Raw genomic sequence first — 13,051 nt, 5'->3', positions numbered from 1 at the left:
TTCTTAACATAAACAACTTCCTTTTTTTAGTAAATAGCATTAAAAATAAAGCGTAGACATAAAACTAGGAAAACGGTTCCTATAGAGTACTATAGTCATTGCGGGTGCCTAACACCTTCCCGTAACGAAAACGACCCCCGAACTTAGAATTTCTAAGGGTTTTCTCAATTTTGCCCTTCCCAAGAAAAAATAGAGAATATCAAAGATTGAAAGGTTCAAGCCTAATTAATGACTTGATACCCCGAAATCGTGATAACACCATGAACCTTTCAAAAGGATACCTCCACCTATATTGAACAAGTCCACCGAGCCAAGCTTCGTATGCGAGATGCACAGGAAGATGTTCCATAAAATCAAAGAAGCCCGGGGGAAAAACTTGCTCTAGTTTACAAAGAGTGATAGGCATATTTTGATCCATTTTAACAAGTTCATCCATCCTCAAGGTTGAAGCGCACAAGTCTTTAAAAAAAAAGGCTAATTTCAGTCAAGGGGATTAAGACATTGTTTGGCAATGAGCGAAACGCAATTGGAAGTAAGCGTTCCAGGAAAACGTGGGAATCATGACTTTTCATTCTACGCAGTCTTCCTGAGTTGACGTCGGCACACCTCGACAAGTTAGAACAATATCCGTCTGGCATCCTCAATTCTTTCAACCATTGACAAACAGATTTTGCTTCATCATCAGTAAGACTATAAACAGCCTTGGATTTTAGATATTTTCCATTTTGAAGAAGTTGTAGCTCCATTTATGGTCTCTTACAATGCAATGGCAAGTCCATTCTAGCCTTCTCATTATCTTTTGTTTTAGCAGAGACATTCATCACTATGTGAATTATATTGTCACAAAAGTTCTTTTCAATGTGCATAACATCAAAATTATGTCTCAGTAAATTATCTTTCCAGTAAGGGAGATCCCAGAAGATACTCCTTTTGGTCCAATGGTGCTCGTTACCGTATTTTGGGTGTCTGACTCTTTTGCCAACATCTGTGAATTTCAAAAGTCCTAGTTCATTGACTCTACGGTATACTTCCTCTGATGTCGTCCTAGGAGGCGGGCCATCTTTTTCTGTTTTTCCTTTAGTAAACAAATTCTTCTTCTTACGAAATTCATGTGTCGCGGGTAAAAATGGACGATGACAGTCAAACTACGAATGCTTTCTTCCGTGATGAAACCATATGGCCTTTGTTTGTTCCATGCAATGTGGACAAGCCAATCTTCCATGAGTCGACCATCAAGACAACATTCCATATGCAGGAAAGTCGTTAATAGTCCACATCAGAGCTGCCCTCATTCTAAAAATTTTCTTCCTTGCAATATCATATGTCGATACACCGTTCCACAATCTATTCAAATCATCAATTAAGGGTTGTATATACACATCTATACCATCTAAGGAGCTCGTAGGTCCTGGTACAATACAACTCAAAAACAAATAAGGCTTTGACATGCACATCTCAAGAGGAACATTATACGGGGTAAGAAGAATTGGCCAACAAGAATAAGGCGTTGCTGATGCTTGGATATATGGAATAAATCCATCAGAGCATAATCCAAGCCTCACATTATGTGGATCTTCTGCAAAATCACGATGTACTTGATCAAAGTGCTTCCATGCCACCCCGTCACAAGGATGTCGCATCACACCTGAATTAGGTTTATTATAATAATGCCATGTCATTTTATCGGCCGTGTGAGTTGATGCAAACAATCTCTGCAATCTTGGTATTATTGGCAGATAAAACATTGACTTGATTGAGACTCGTTTCTTCTTCTGAGAACCGGCATCATCACATACTTCATACCTCGGTGCATTGCAAAATTTACACGCCACCAACGCCCCATCATTTTTACCAAATTCGTTGTCGTAAAACAACATGCACCCATTAACGCAACAATCAGTAGTTTTAACTTCCAATCCCAACTTCTCCACCAACTTTTGAGCCTCATAAAAACTCAAGGGCAAATTGTCCTTTACAGGAGTTGTGTCCCTCATGATATCTGTATAACACTCTGAGCCTTCTTCGGCTACACTCCAATCTGACGCGGCAGCTAAAAGCCTTACACTCATGGATAACTTAGAATCAGACGACCCTTCAAACAACGGCTTGTTTACTTCTTGCATCATCTTGTAAAACTTCAACGCTTTCTCATTCGGGATTGTTTCCTCTTCACCACCCTCGTTGTAAGACAGGTTCACCCCAACAGCATCACCGACCATATCTTCCATCACGCCAAAGTTTTCACACTCCATACGTGCCTCACTGCTTGAAGCGTGCATATTAACATCAAACTCGGTATTATTTGTCGGCTCTTGTTCACCGTGATAAATCCACACATAATAATTCTCCATAAAACCAAGGTCCTTTAAATGGTTTAGAACATCTTTTGGGCTCCGAATCAACCTACACGTACATTTAACACACGAACATCTTATCCCTCCCTCCAATTGAAAGGCATCTTGCGCCATGGCGTAAGCAACAAAATCACGAACTCCATCCACAAAAGCCGCCTTAAGTTTCCTTTTCCCCGGATATTTTCTATCGTACATCCAGCTACGATGGAAAATATGTTGATCCATTTTTCGTGTCGCTGCAGTTGACTCAAATTAGTTCCATTTTTTATACGTAAATATTTTTTTAATATAAATAACAATTTTTTTCTAATCATCTAAATATTTAGAAATTTGTACAAAATAAACATGCCATCGCATAAAAATTATATAATATTTTATATTTTATGACTAAAATATATAACATTTTCTAAAATTTGTATGAAATAAACATTGCGTGCATATACAAATTACGAACCACAAATAAATGTTAAGCATAGACGGCAGAATTGATTCCCACAAAATAATTCACATATATCATATTAATTAACTTCATAATTGTTTTACTAATTTACATTATTTTTCTAACAAACTTAATTATACATATTTCTTTACTAACTTAACTTTTTTTCAAAAGAACTACGGTAACATTTTTACTAACTACATTTATTTTACGTAAAACAAATTTGATCTAAATAACATATTTACTACAATTTAATTTTACTAACTATGTTTCTAATATCTAATATTTTTAATACTAATCCATTGAATAAATTTTAAATAGATAAAAGATACTAACCTCAAATAACAAGCAACAACCAGCCAGCAGCAACACCAACTTTAAAATGGATCGAAAACAAGGAAACTACAAAAAATAATGCAACATATTTTAATAACTAAATTAACAATATATATAAATACACACATTTTTAAAAGTAAACATTTTTAACTAAACTACAAATTTTTCTACAAGTTAACACTTTTTTTATTATACTCTCTCTAACACTAATAAGTTACTCTCTCTAACACTAATAAGTTGAAATTTAATTTAATCCCACTAAATATTTTTTTAAAGAAGTTAATCCAACTAACATTTTTTTTAGAAAAATCCCGCTAACATTTTTATTAATTACAATATAATAACTTTAGTAACTATTTTTCTAATATTTAATATTTAGTACTAATACCATTGTAATAATTATTTAAAATAAGTTAGAAATGTACCAACCTCAAATAATAAGTCGACGAACTAAGCGGAGACAACAAAATCAACGGCAACGAACAACAACACCAACCTCAAAATGGATCAGAACCAACATAACTATAAAAAAAAAAAATGTAACTTATTTTAATATATAACTACATTAAATATTTATAAATTCAAACACATGTAAAATTGAAATCAATTATAAGAAAATATCAATAATTACCTTTGTTAGAAACTTCAATAATGATAATAAAATGATGGAGAATAAAATTTGAGTGATATTAAAAAAATTTGAATGAGAATAGAATGAAGATTGTAAAGAAGAAAATAGAGTGTTGTATATTTATACACACAGATGCTGCAACGGTAACAAACGGCTAGTTAGCATGTGGGTCCCGTGTTTTCCGACGAAATTTTCGTATGTAATTTCCACCAATCACAACCATACACACACCCTTTATCCAACGACTGTGTGCATGTGGGGCCGCAGCTTTCCTAGGAAAATATTCCTCGGTAAAGTAGGTCAATCACATGCTTCCACACACCCTTTTTCTGCATGTGGGGCCGCCGCTTTCCTAGGAAATTATTCCTCGGTAAAGTCAGCCATTCACAAGCTGCCACGTGCTCCACTTTTCTGTGCATAACGCTGCTTTTTACTGACAGTTGCTTTCCGACGAAAATTTCGTCGCTAATTCGTAGGAAACCGCTTTCTAGGAAATTTCGTCGGAAAGTTTTGTAGGAAAATCTAGTATTTCTTGTAGTGGAGTTAGATGAGTTGTCAATGATTTGAGGAATATATTGTATTGTTTTCCCTCGAGTCATTATAAATCACTTTTATCCTAAATCATACAACTCCATAGATGTTTTGAGTGTTATGTAAATCGATAAACCAAGACATCACATGAAGGATGAAGATTGAAAATTAGTGGTTCTTAGAAGGTTTTCGAAAACAAGACGAAAACACAAGAATTCACACATGAGCCTCATGCGCCATTGGGTATGATCTATGTGCCACCGTGCACGGGACAATGTTTGCCACTGCCTCATGCGCATCATACGTCCTAGGGATGCGCTAAATCGTTTTTATGCGAGTTAAAAGCATAATATGTTGAAGAAAAGGCCTAAAATGGGAAATAAGGTCCCATGCATGTTCACACCAGAATTGGAAAACCTTTACCGATAACAAACTGAGAGGATGTAATTGGAAAGGGGAAGTTTTTAGATGTCTCAGAGTCCTCAAAATCCTTAAAAGGAACGAGAACCACAGAAGATCTTCCATGCACTTCGCCGCAGAGGAACACAACTATGTAGATCGAGACCGTTTCTATGTCATTGATAATGCTAGTTTCGTATGACAACCAAAAAGACAAAATTATGATGGCTATCACACAAATATTCTTATCTTATTATTATTATTATTATTGGATACAAATATTCTTATTGTTTTTAATATAAGAACAACAAAAATCTGTACCAAGAAAATAAAGAACAGCAAAAGTACTGATATTTCGCGGAAAACACGGTCTGTTAGCGTTACTTTGTTTGCTTAAAATATTATAACACCCCTTGCTTTTGAGTACCTTCATTATTATTTGGTCAAGTAAACTTTGTTAAGGGAAATTTTTTTAAGGCAAAAAAGAAAATATATTAAAAAAAAATAAATCGAAAGATTGGGTGACATTAGACTGACTCAGGGATAACTTAAATGAGAATACATCATGATAAATCGGTCTAAGTGGATCGATTCTAATCTATCATAACAAAAATTCACTAATCACAAGTGCAATCCAACGAACCCGCGTACAAAAACAAGTTACAAAAAGTATGAAAAGTGAACATCTGCATAAAATAGTAAGAGTACAAATATGACGAATTAAGCATAAAAAGGTCCCTGATCAAACATCAAGCATAAAAAACTCTTTCAAGCAATACCAGAGTGACAGTAGACATGACCTCTCGAAACCTACAAATCTCAACAAATCTAAAAGATTAGAGAATCGAAAAAATCATACCACCAAACAAAATAGCCATTGGAAAAGATATATTATGATTTGTTTACAAAATTGTCCTTAATAAATTATACGAGAAAAATAAATGAAAGAATTGAAAGAAGAGAGAGTAAAAAATAGTTAAAGATGTAATTGGAAAAGTAATATCAATGCTTCATTAGTATTGTAAAATGACATATAATTTGAGATAATTTTTTTCTAAATCGACATATAATTTGAAACAAGGGACTAATAATTACATATTTTCAGACAAATTTTACTCAACAATTTTTTATAATTTTTATATTTTTGTAAACTATTGCTATATTAAGGGGATGGAGTGAATATTTCCTAACATATTTAAAGGTTTAAATATCTTCTTCAAAAACAAAAATGAATTTGGTCATTGTTGTTATGTTTCTTTTACGTTTCCTTTGCATAAGCATCAACAACCTCATTTGTTTGTCAACCCATTTGATTGTTTTGGTGGTGTGATTGCTTCCGACTTTAGAATGTGCTCCTGTCGTAGATATGATTTTCTCTGATGTCAATTTAGGTTCGTTTGTCTCTTAACGAACTCAGTGTGAGAGTTCTTGTATAATTTATTAGAGAGAATATATCTACAATATAATATAATGTTTGAAATTCCAAACGTCTACTCAATTATTCTTGAAACTATCCAGCAGTATTCTTTTGAAGTTCAACTCAAAATCCACGTCCCAATTTAGAGTAGATAAAAGACCGAAAGTTTCACTTCTACCGACATCAACAAGTCATCCAAAATACAAAAATCCAATGCTCACTATATTTTGAAGACTTGAGAAAAGACATCAATATTACATAATGATGTATATGGTTCATATTATAAATCACATATATCATTAATTGAATAAACCTAAAAAATTAAATTTGTTTAGAATTAGAAACGGATGGAGTATGTTTATATAGTAATGATATTTGTACAATACATTTTTTTTTTCTACACTCATTCTACACTTTATTTAATTTTAGGATAATGTTTCATGAACACCCTTTTCTCCATACACACTATGCACCACTTCCATGTGAGAGTGTGTGAAAGTGTGTGAATGTGAGTTTTTATGTGTGTGGGGACCACATGAATACATGTCACAATTGTGTGTGGGTGTACAAGTGGTACATGCCACCTAAGGTGGTCTATGTATCACTACTTTAATTTTATCTCTCACCTCCTACCATATCTTCAATTAAATTATCACATTTATCACATCTCTCTTTAAAGGTGTATACATTTAATGGAGTGTCTACCTAACATTTTCTTTGTTTATATTGTAATCGTCTACTGTCATATGTAAAATACTCCCCCGTCTCACAATTATTTTCTCTTTAATATTTTTTCTTTTTCTCAAAGTAATGGTCACTTTATAGTACACCAATGCAGCATTTTTTTTTTTTTTCACTTTTACACCCTTATTTATTGAATTTCATACAACTTAACTACTCCACTAACTACAATTAATAAGGGTGTTTTAGTATATACTACTAATTTTACCATTGAAATCGACACAATTAATCATTTCCTTAATAATAGTAACAAACCTTAAACGACTAATATTGTGAGACGAATGGAGAATTTGATTATTGTCTGTCCAATATATATGAGATAAATGTCTAAAATAAATATTACACATATTAGAGGGTCAAATTGACATATGAATAAATCTTGTAAAGACTAGAACAAAACAATGGAGATCAAAAGAAAACGGAGCATATTTGCAAAGACTAATAAAATAAAAATATTTTTATAGAAACTAAAAGCAAAAAATTGTATATTTCTAGAAACCAAATGAAGATTTGGACCTATGTTAATTTCCTAATATGCAGCTTGCCGGACTGTTCATATTATCTTAATCAATGAAAGTTTGTCTCTTATTGTACATATATATCCCAATTTTATATCTACTCAATAACATATATATATATATATATATATATATATATATATACAGTCAATTTGGAATTAATTATGAAGTTTTCGGGTTATAAAGACTGTAACACTTGGAAATATAATTCCAACTATTGATTCCCTACTGTCTAACTCAGTTTACAACACAGCATCATGTCTCTTCCACACTTCAGCACTCATCTTCCTTGCTTTTCTTCAACTTCAGGTTGAGCTTTGTCTTGTGTTTTACTCTTATTTTTTATTACTATTTATTTCTTTTAGATTTTATTACTATTTTCAGTTTTTGGAGGGAAATATTGGTGAAGGTGAAGTTTCTAGATTGAATGAGATCGGAGGGAGTAACTATTCAGAGTTAGAGTTTAAGAGAAAAAACGAAAATGATAAACTAATTTGATTTTTATTTCTGTATATAAAGCTTCAAATGAGGTTCAGTACAATTTATATTTCCATGCCAATAATGAAGACTTCAATTAAATCTGGAGAAAAACAAGAAAGGTCTAAAGAAGCAGTTAAGCACCAAGTCTTACCGGAAATTGGATTCCGGTAGGCATTGTTAAGGAAAAAAACGCATGGAAAGCAAGCCTATCTCTTAATATAATTGAACCGCGCCTAGGATAACGGCATTGTACTACTTTCAGTTTTTATTTTAATATATTTGATTATTCTGTGCATATGAAACACTGCCTATCTCTTAATATGAAAGTTTTATTAGATAGTTTTTCCTTCATAACAGATTCTTCTATGATTGCATCAGCTCTAAAGAAGAAGAATAACAGCACTACAGCTTTGGTATGACATGCGTATATTTTAAGTTATTTATTAAATACAAAGACTTTTTTTTGTGAGCAGTAGTAAGGAAATCAAATTAATGTGTTTTATTGCTTTTAGTGTTTTGAAGACACTAAAGAAAGAATCAAGAACATTTTCAAGAAGGTTGAACTTTCAATTTCCTCATATGATACAGCATGGGTGGCCATGATTCCTTCTTCCACGTCGCCTCACGCCCCATTTTTCCCTCAGTGCTTGAATTGGTTACTAGATAATCAACTTGTGGATGGCTCCTGGGGTCTTCCCGATCGCCATCCACTGTTGATGAATGATTCTCTCTTGTCCACCTTAGCATGTATCCTTGCATTAAAGCAATGGAATATTGCGGAAGATAAGATAAACAAGGGTAATTTACTCGTCTCCTAGCTATCTTTATTTGTCGTTATAGAAAGCCGAAATACAAAAATTAACGTGTCTGGGTTTAAATTTTATAATATATTATTGTATAATGTTTCCTTTAATTTAATTCTTGTTCTTTTGTTTTATAATATCTCTATGATCTTAACTTATCAAGATTTTAGTATCTACATTCATTTTGTATGTTTTAAATTAAAATTTGAATTTGAAAAAGAATGTGTTGTTAAACTTCAGTTAATGTTGGTTACATTTGAAAATCTATTTATTTTGCAGGACTTGAATTCATTGAGTCAAATTTTACTTCAATCATTGATGACCAGCAACAGCATCCCATAGGATTTGATATACTTTTTCCTTCATTGATTGAATATGCACACAGTTTGGGCATTAACATTGCAATTAGATCTACAACCTTGGAAGCAATAATCCAGAAGAGGGACAGAGAACTCAAAAGGTTCTGTTTTGGTTTTCTCTTGCGTATGTTTCATGATCCTTTTAATAACATGCAGGTGCTAACAATTTAAAGTAGAGAGATTGTTGAGAATTAGGAGAATTGAGGAGAAAGGATGAAACAACACCTTGACAGTTCAATGGAGTAATCACAAATAAAATCATATTTGATAAAAGATGAAAAATAATAATTGACTGTCCTATTTATAGTGCTGAGGAAGCACTAACCTTCTAACTAGTTTATGTAAATCTAACTGCAATTAATTGTTCCTAATCAACTGCGAACTAATATTCGTAAAGTCGAATTGATTGGAAGAACTCGAGTAAAAACATCTGGCTTGAACAATCGTTGGCCAGAATTTACATAGCACATGCTGCCAAGCGAACTCCCTTTCTCCCAGAAACCGAAAGTATTCAAACTAAAACAAAAATCGTTGAAACTGACTTTTTTTATGGTGCATTTGTCTTAATATAGAGGCTTTGAATGCAATTCAGAAGGGTGGAAAGCATATCTAGCATATGTATCCGAAGGAATGTTGAACTCAATGGACTTTAATACAATCATAAAGTATCAAAGAAAGAATGGATCTTTATTTAATTCACCAGCTACGACAGCAGCTGTTTTCCAGCACTCAAACAATGCTGACTGTCTTAGTTACCTTCAATCAGTTTTACAAAAGTTTGGTAATGCAGGTACAATTTTAAACTTATTTTTTCTTTCGATTGAACTTATCTATTAACTTTTTGTGCATTGATTTAACTTTACTTTTAAATAAAAAATATCAGTTCCAACAGTTTATCCTCTAGACATATATGGCCGTCTCTATATGATTGATAGTCTTGAAAGATTGGGCATTGATCGTCATTTCGAAAAGGAAATTCAAAGTGTATTGGATGAAACATACAGGTAATAATACATTGAGACACTCAAAACATTTGTGCAATTTTCATTTTCATCAATTGGATCTCTCCACACATTAATGTGTGAATGAAAAAATTCAGATATTGGCTACAAGAAGAAGAAGATATATTTTTAGATCCAACAACCTGTGCAATGGCGTTTCGAATATTGCGTCTCAATGGTTATGATGTATCTTCAGGTTGGATCATTTATAAATATTTAAGTGCATGTTTAGAATTTCTGTTTTTTAGAAGCGAAAAAAAAAAAACCAAGGAAGCTGATTGTATGTTGTATACTTGCGTTTGCAGATCCATTTTATCAATATTCAGAAGATAAATTTGCCAATTCCTTGAAAGGGTATTTGAAGGATGTTAGTGCTGTTTTAGAGCTATATAAGGCTTCGCAAGTCATTATACATCCTGATGAATCAGTTTTGTTTAAACAAAGTTCTTGGACAAGACATTTTTTGGAGCAAGATTCTTCCACTTACCAATTGTACGCTGATAAACTTCGGATTTATGTTGATAACGAGGTAGTTTCTTGTCTCAATCTTTTATAATAGCATATATACAATCAGTTCGTGTAAATCACGGCCATGGCGTGGTCGATTTTTTTTTGCAACAGCCATAGACAATGTGTAAAGGGATGTCCCCCATGGCCTCACCATACGGCCATATGCCGCAATGACATGTTTATATTGCTGATTTTAGCATCACTGTATACAATATTACAATCTATCCTGAAAACTGCAATGTTCTTGCACATTATAGGTCAATGAAGTTCTTAACTTTCCACAACATAAAAATTTGGAGCGTATGTTGAACAGGAGATCAGTGGAGCATTACAATGCAAACGAAACAAGGATTTTGAAAACATCATACAGGTGTGCCTTTATTTTCATTCCTCTCCTTTCTGTGGTCAAATTTTTAATGTTTGTATCACACAGATCTTGCAATCTTGCAAGCAAAGAAATTCTGAAGCTGGCAGTAGGAGACTTCAATCTCTGCCAATCAATACACAATCAAGAGTTGAAACAACTTGAAGGGTAAATCTTTTTTTTTTATTTCTTTTTAAAGTCCACAAACTACATGCCTTGCTGGAAAATAATAAAGAAAAATCACTATCGTCTTTGTAATGCAAATCATAACCAAAATTACCAAACATCTTTAATTAGCTTTATTTTTAAAGCTCTTGTATTTAGTTTCAATTTTAAAGTAGCTTTTGGTGCCAATATAAACCAGGTCATACAGAGCCTATATATGCTTTGTTTACTAAAAAGTTAATCCAAATACGTGTCGTCAAGATAATGTCATGGACTTTGGCTAAAATTTCTGCAAGAGGACCATGCATTTTACCGAGCTAGATATATAACTGTTTTCTATCAAATGCAGGTGGATTGTTGAAAATAGACTAGACAAATTAAAATTTGCAAGGCAGAAACAAGCATATTGTTACTTCATCGGTGCAGCTACTCTTTTTTCCCCCGAACTATCTGATTCTCGCTTAGCTTTGGCAAAAAGTACGGTGCTTGTAACAGTTGTTGATGATTTCTTTGATGTTGGGAGTTCTGAAGAAGAGCAATTGAACATCATTCAACTATTCAAGATGTACTATTTTTCTATTCTTAGTTAAAGATGTGCATCTGTTGATTTCCTCTGCAGTTCTATCTATAATTTTCAGCACATTAATAATGTTGTCAAAATGTAACTGCAGTTGGGATGTAGATGTTGATACTGTTTGTTGCTCCGAGGCAGTTAAGATAATATTTTCTGCAATGCGTAGCACAATTTGTGAGTTTGGAGAGAAATCTGTCAAGCGGCAAGGACGCAATGTGACAGAAAATCTTATCAAGATTGTAAGAGATTTTCTGCTTTCACTTTATTTCCTGATTTCAAATGTTTGTAAAGCAAAGCGTGAAATGATATTTTATTGTTTTCACATTTAGTTGTTCAAATCTTTGAAATGAAAAAGGAAAATTGAATGACATAAAAATATACATTGTATCATGAATGCATAATTGACTTTGTTTTCTTTGCAGTGGTCAAATATGATTCAGTCTATGTTTATAGAAGCTGAGTGGTCAAGAAGCAAAACCATTCCAACAATAGATGTTTATATGGAAAATGCATGTGAAACATTTGGCTTGGAACCACTTATTCTAACAGCACTCTATCTTCTTGGACCAAAGCTTTCAGATGATGTTGCTACAAATAAGGAATTGAATTATATCTTAAAGACGACGAGTATATGCGGGCGTCTTCTGAATGATATTCAAACATTTAAGGTATATAGCCAATTTATGTTCCGTTGCTGATAGTTAGCTTAGTGGTAAAATTTGATTCTGTAACATTCTCAAGGATAAAGTTCAAATCCCCTCATGACGATCATAATATGTTCAATAGTGTCACTTTAATTAATAATCATTACTACTTTACCATTTTTTTAATAGATAAAACTCAATTTTTGCTATGTGTACTGATTCTGTGTTTGGTTTCGAATCTTTCGTGATAACTAATGTTTTATCTTTTCTGCTCTATAGAGAGAATTCGAGCAAGGGAAACTGAATGCAGTGACTTTGCATATGGTTCATGGTAATGGAGTTGTTACCGTCGAAGACGCCATTGATAAGTTGAAGAGTGTTGTGGAGGAAAACAGAATGGAACTTCTGAGATTAGTTTTGCAGGAAAAAGGAAGCTTAGTTCCAAGACCTTGCAAGGATGTGTTTTGGAAAATGATGAAAGCGTCGTACCTATTTTACGATGAGAATGATAAATTTACATTAAATGAGATGTACTCTACTGTTAATGCAGTAATTAAAGATCCAATTTTTCTTAATGAATTGTTGGGTGATTCTAAGAAACACACCCTCTCAAAAGCACTAGTGGTGTGATACCATAGTTCAATAGGTAAAAACTGAGAAAATCTAGAGCTGCAATTGTTTTTGGCAATGAAATAAAATAGGAGAGAAGGATCTTCTTTTGTGTGTTTTGGTTTCATGATAGAAAGTGGTCCATTTGTTTTAGTGAATGAATTAATTTTTAAGAA

General features: G+C 33.0%; 2 protein-coding genes across 2 annotated transcripts; one reads left to right on the top strand and one right to left on the bottom strand.

Annotated features, from left to right (window-relative positions):
• Positions 1 to 1,232: 1,232 nt before the first annotated feature.
• On the bottom strand, positions 1,233 to 2,579 carry LOC112420177 (uncharacterized). Its single transcript, XM_024778850.1, has one exon. The coding sequence runs from the start codon at positions 2,577 to 2,579 to the stop codon at positions 1,233 to 1,235; it is 1,347 nt and encodes a 448-aa protein (XP_024634618.1).
• Positions 2,580 to 7,586: 5,007 nt separating this feature from the next.
• Positions 7,587 to 13,051, top strand: LOC11446526 (ent-kaurene synthase, chloroplastic). The gene is made up of 14 exons (XM_013604526.3): positions 7,587 to 7,675; positions 8,204 to 8,259; positions 8,359 to 8,644; positions 8,929 to 9,109; positions 9,581 to 9,798; positions 9,892 to 10,012; positions 10,108 to 10,205; positions 10,315 to 10,538; positions 10,777 to 10,889; positions 10,953 to 11,051; positions 11,398 to 11,613; positions 11,720 to 11,861; positions 12,045 to 12,290; positions 12,546 to 13,051. The coding sequence occupies exons 1-14, from the start codon at positions 7,624 to 7,626 to the stop codon at positions 12,894 to 12,896; spliced, it is 2,403 nt and encodes an 800-aa protein (XP_013459980.1). The 5' UTR covers positions 7,587 to 7,623; the 3' UTR covers positions 12,897 to 13,051.

This window comes from Medicago truncatula, chromosome 3 (assembly GCF_003473485.1).
Source record: "Medicago truncatula cultivar Jemalong A17 chromosome 3, MtrunA17r5.0-ANR, whole genome shotgun sequence".
NCBI classification, from domain to species: Eukaryota; Viridiplantae; Streptophyta; class Magnoliopsida; order Fabales; family Fabaceae; genus Medicago; species Medicago truncatula.
This window is presented reverse-complemented; position numbering and strand designations above follow the sequence as displayed.

What these genes read in the sequence shown, in the direction of transcription:
- LOC112420177 (XM_024778850.1), bottom strand. Translation starts at nt 2,579, where the DNA reads ATGGATCAACATATTTTCCATCGTAGCTGGATGTACGATAGAAAATAT.
- LOC11446526 (XM_013604526.3), top strand. Translation starts at nt 7,624, where the DNA reads ATGTCTCTTCCACACTTCAGCACTCATCTTCCTTGCTTTTCTTCAACT. An exon ending in ACAAAAGTTTGGTAATGCAG is followed by an intron (nt 9,799 to 9,891) that starts GTACAATTTTAA and finishes AAAAAATATCAG; the next exon opens with TTCCAACAGTTTATCCTCTA. An exon ending in ATTTTGAAAACATCATACAG is followed by an intron (nt 10,890 to 10,952) that starts GTGTGCCTTTAT and finishes TGTATCACACAG; the next exon opens with ATCTTGCAATCTTGCAAGCA.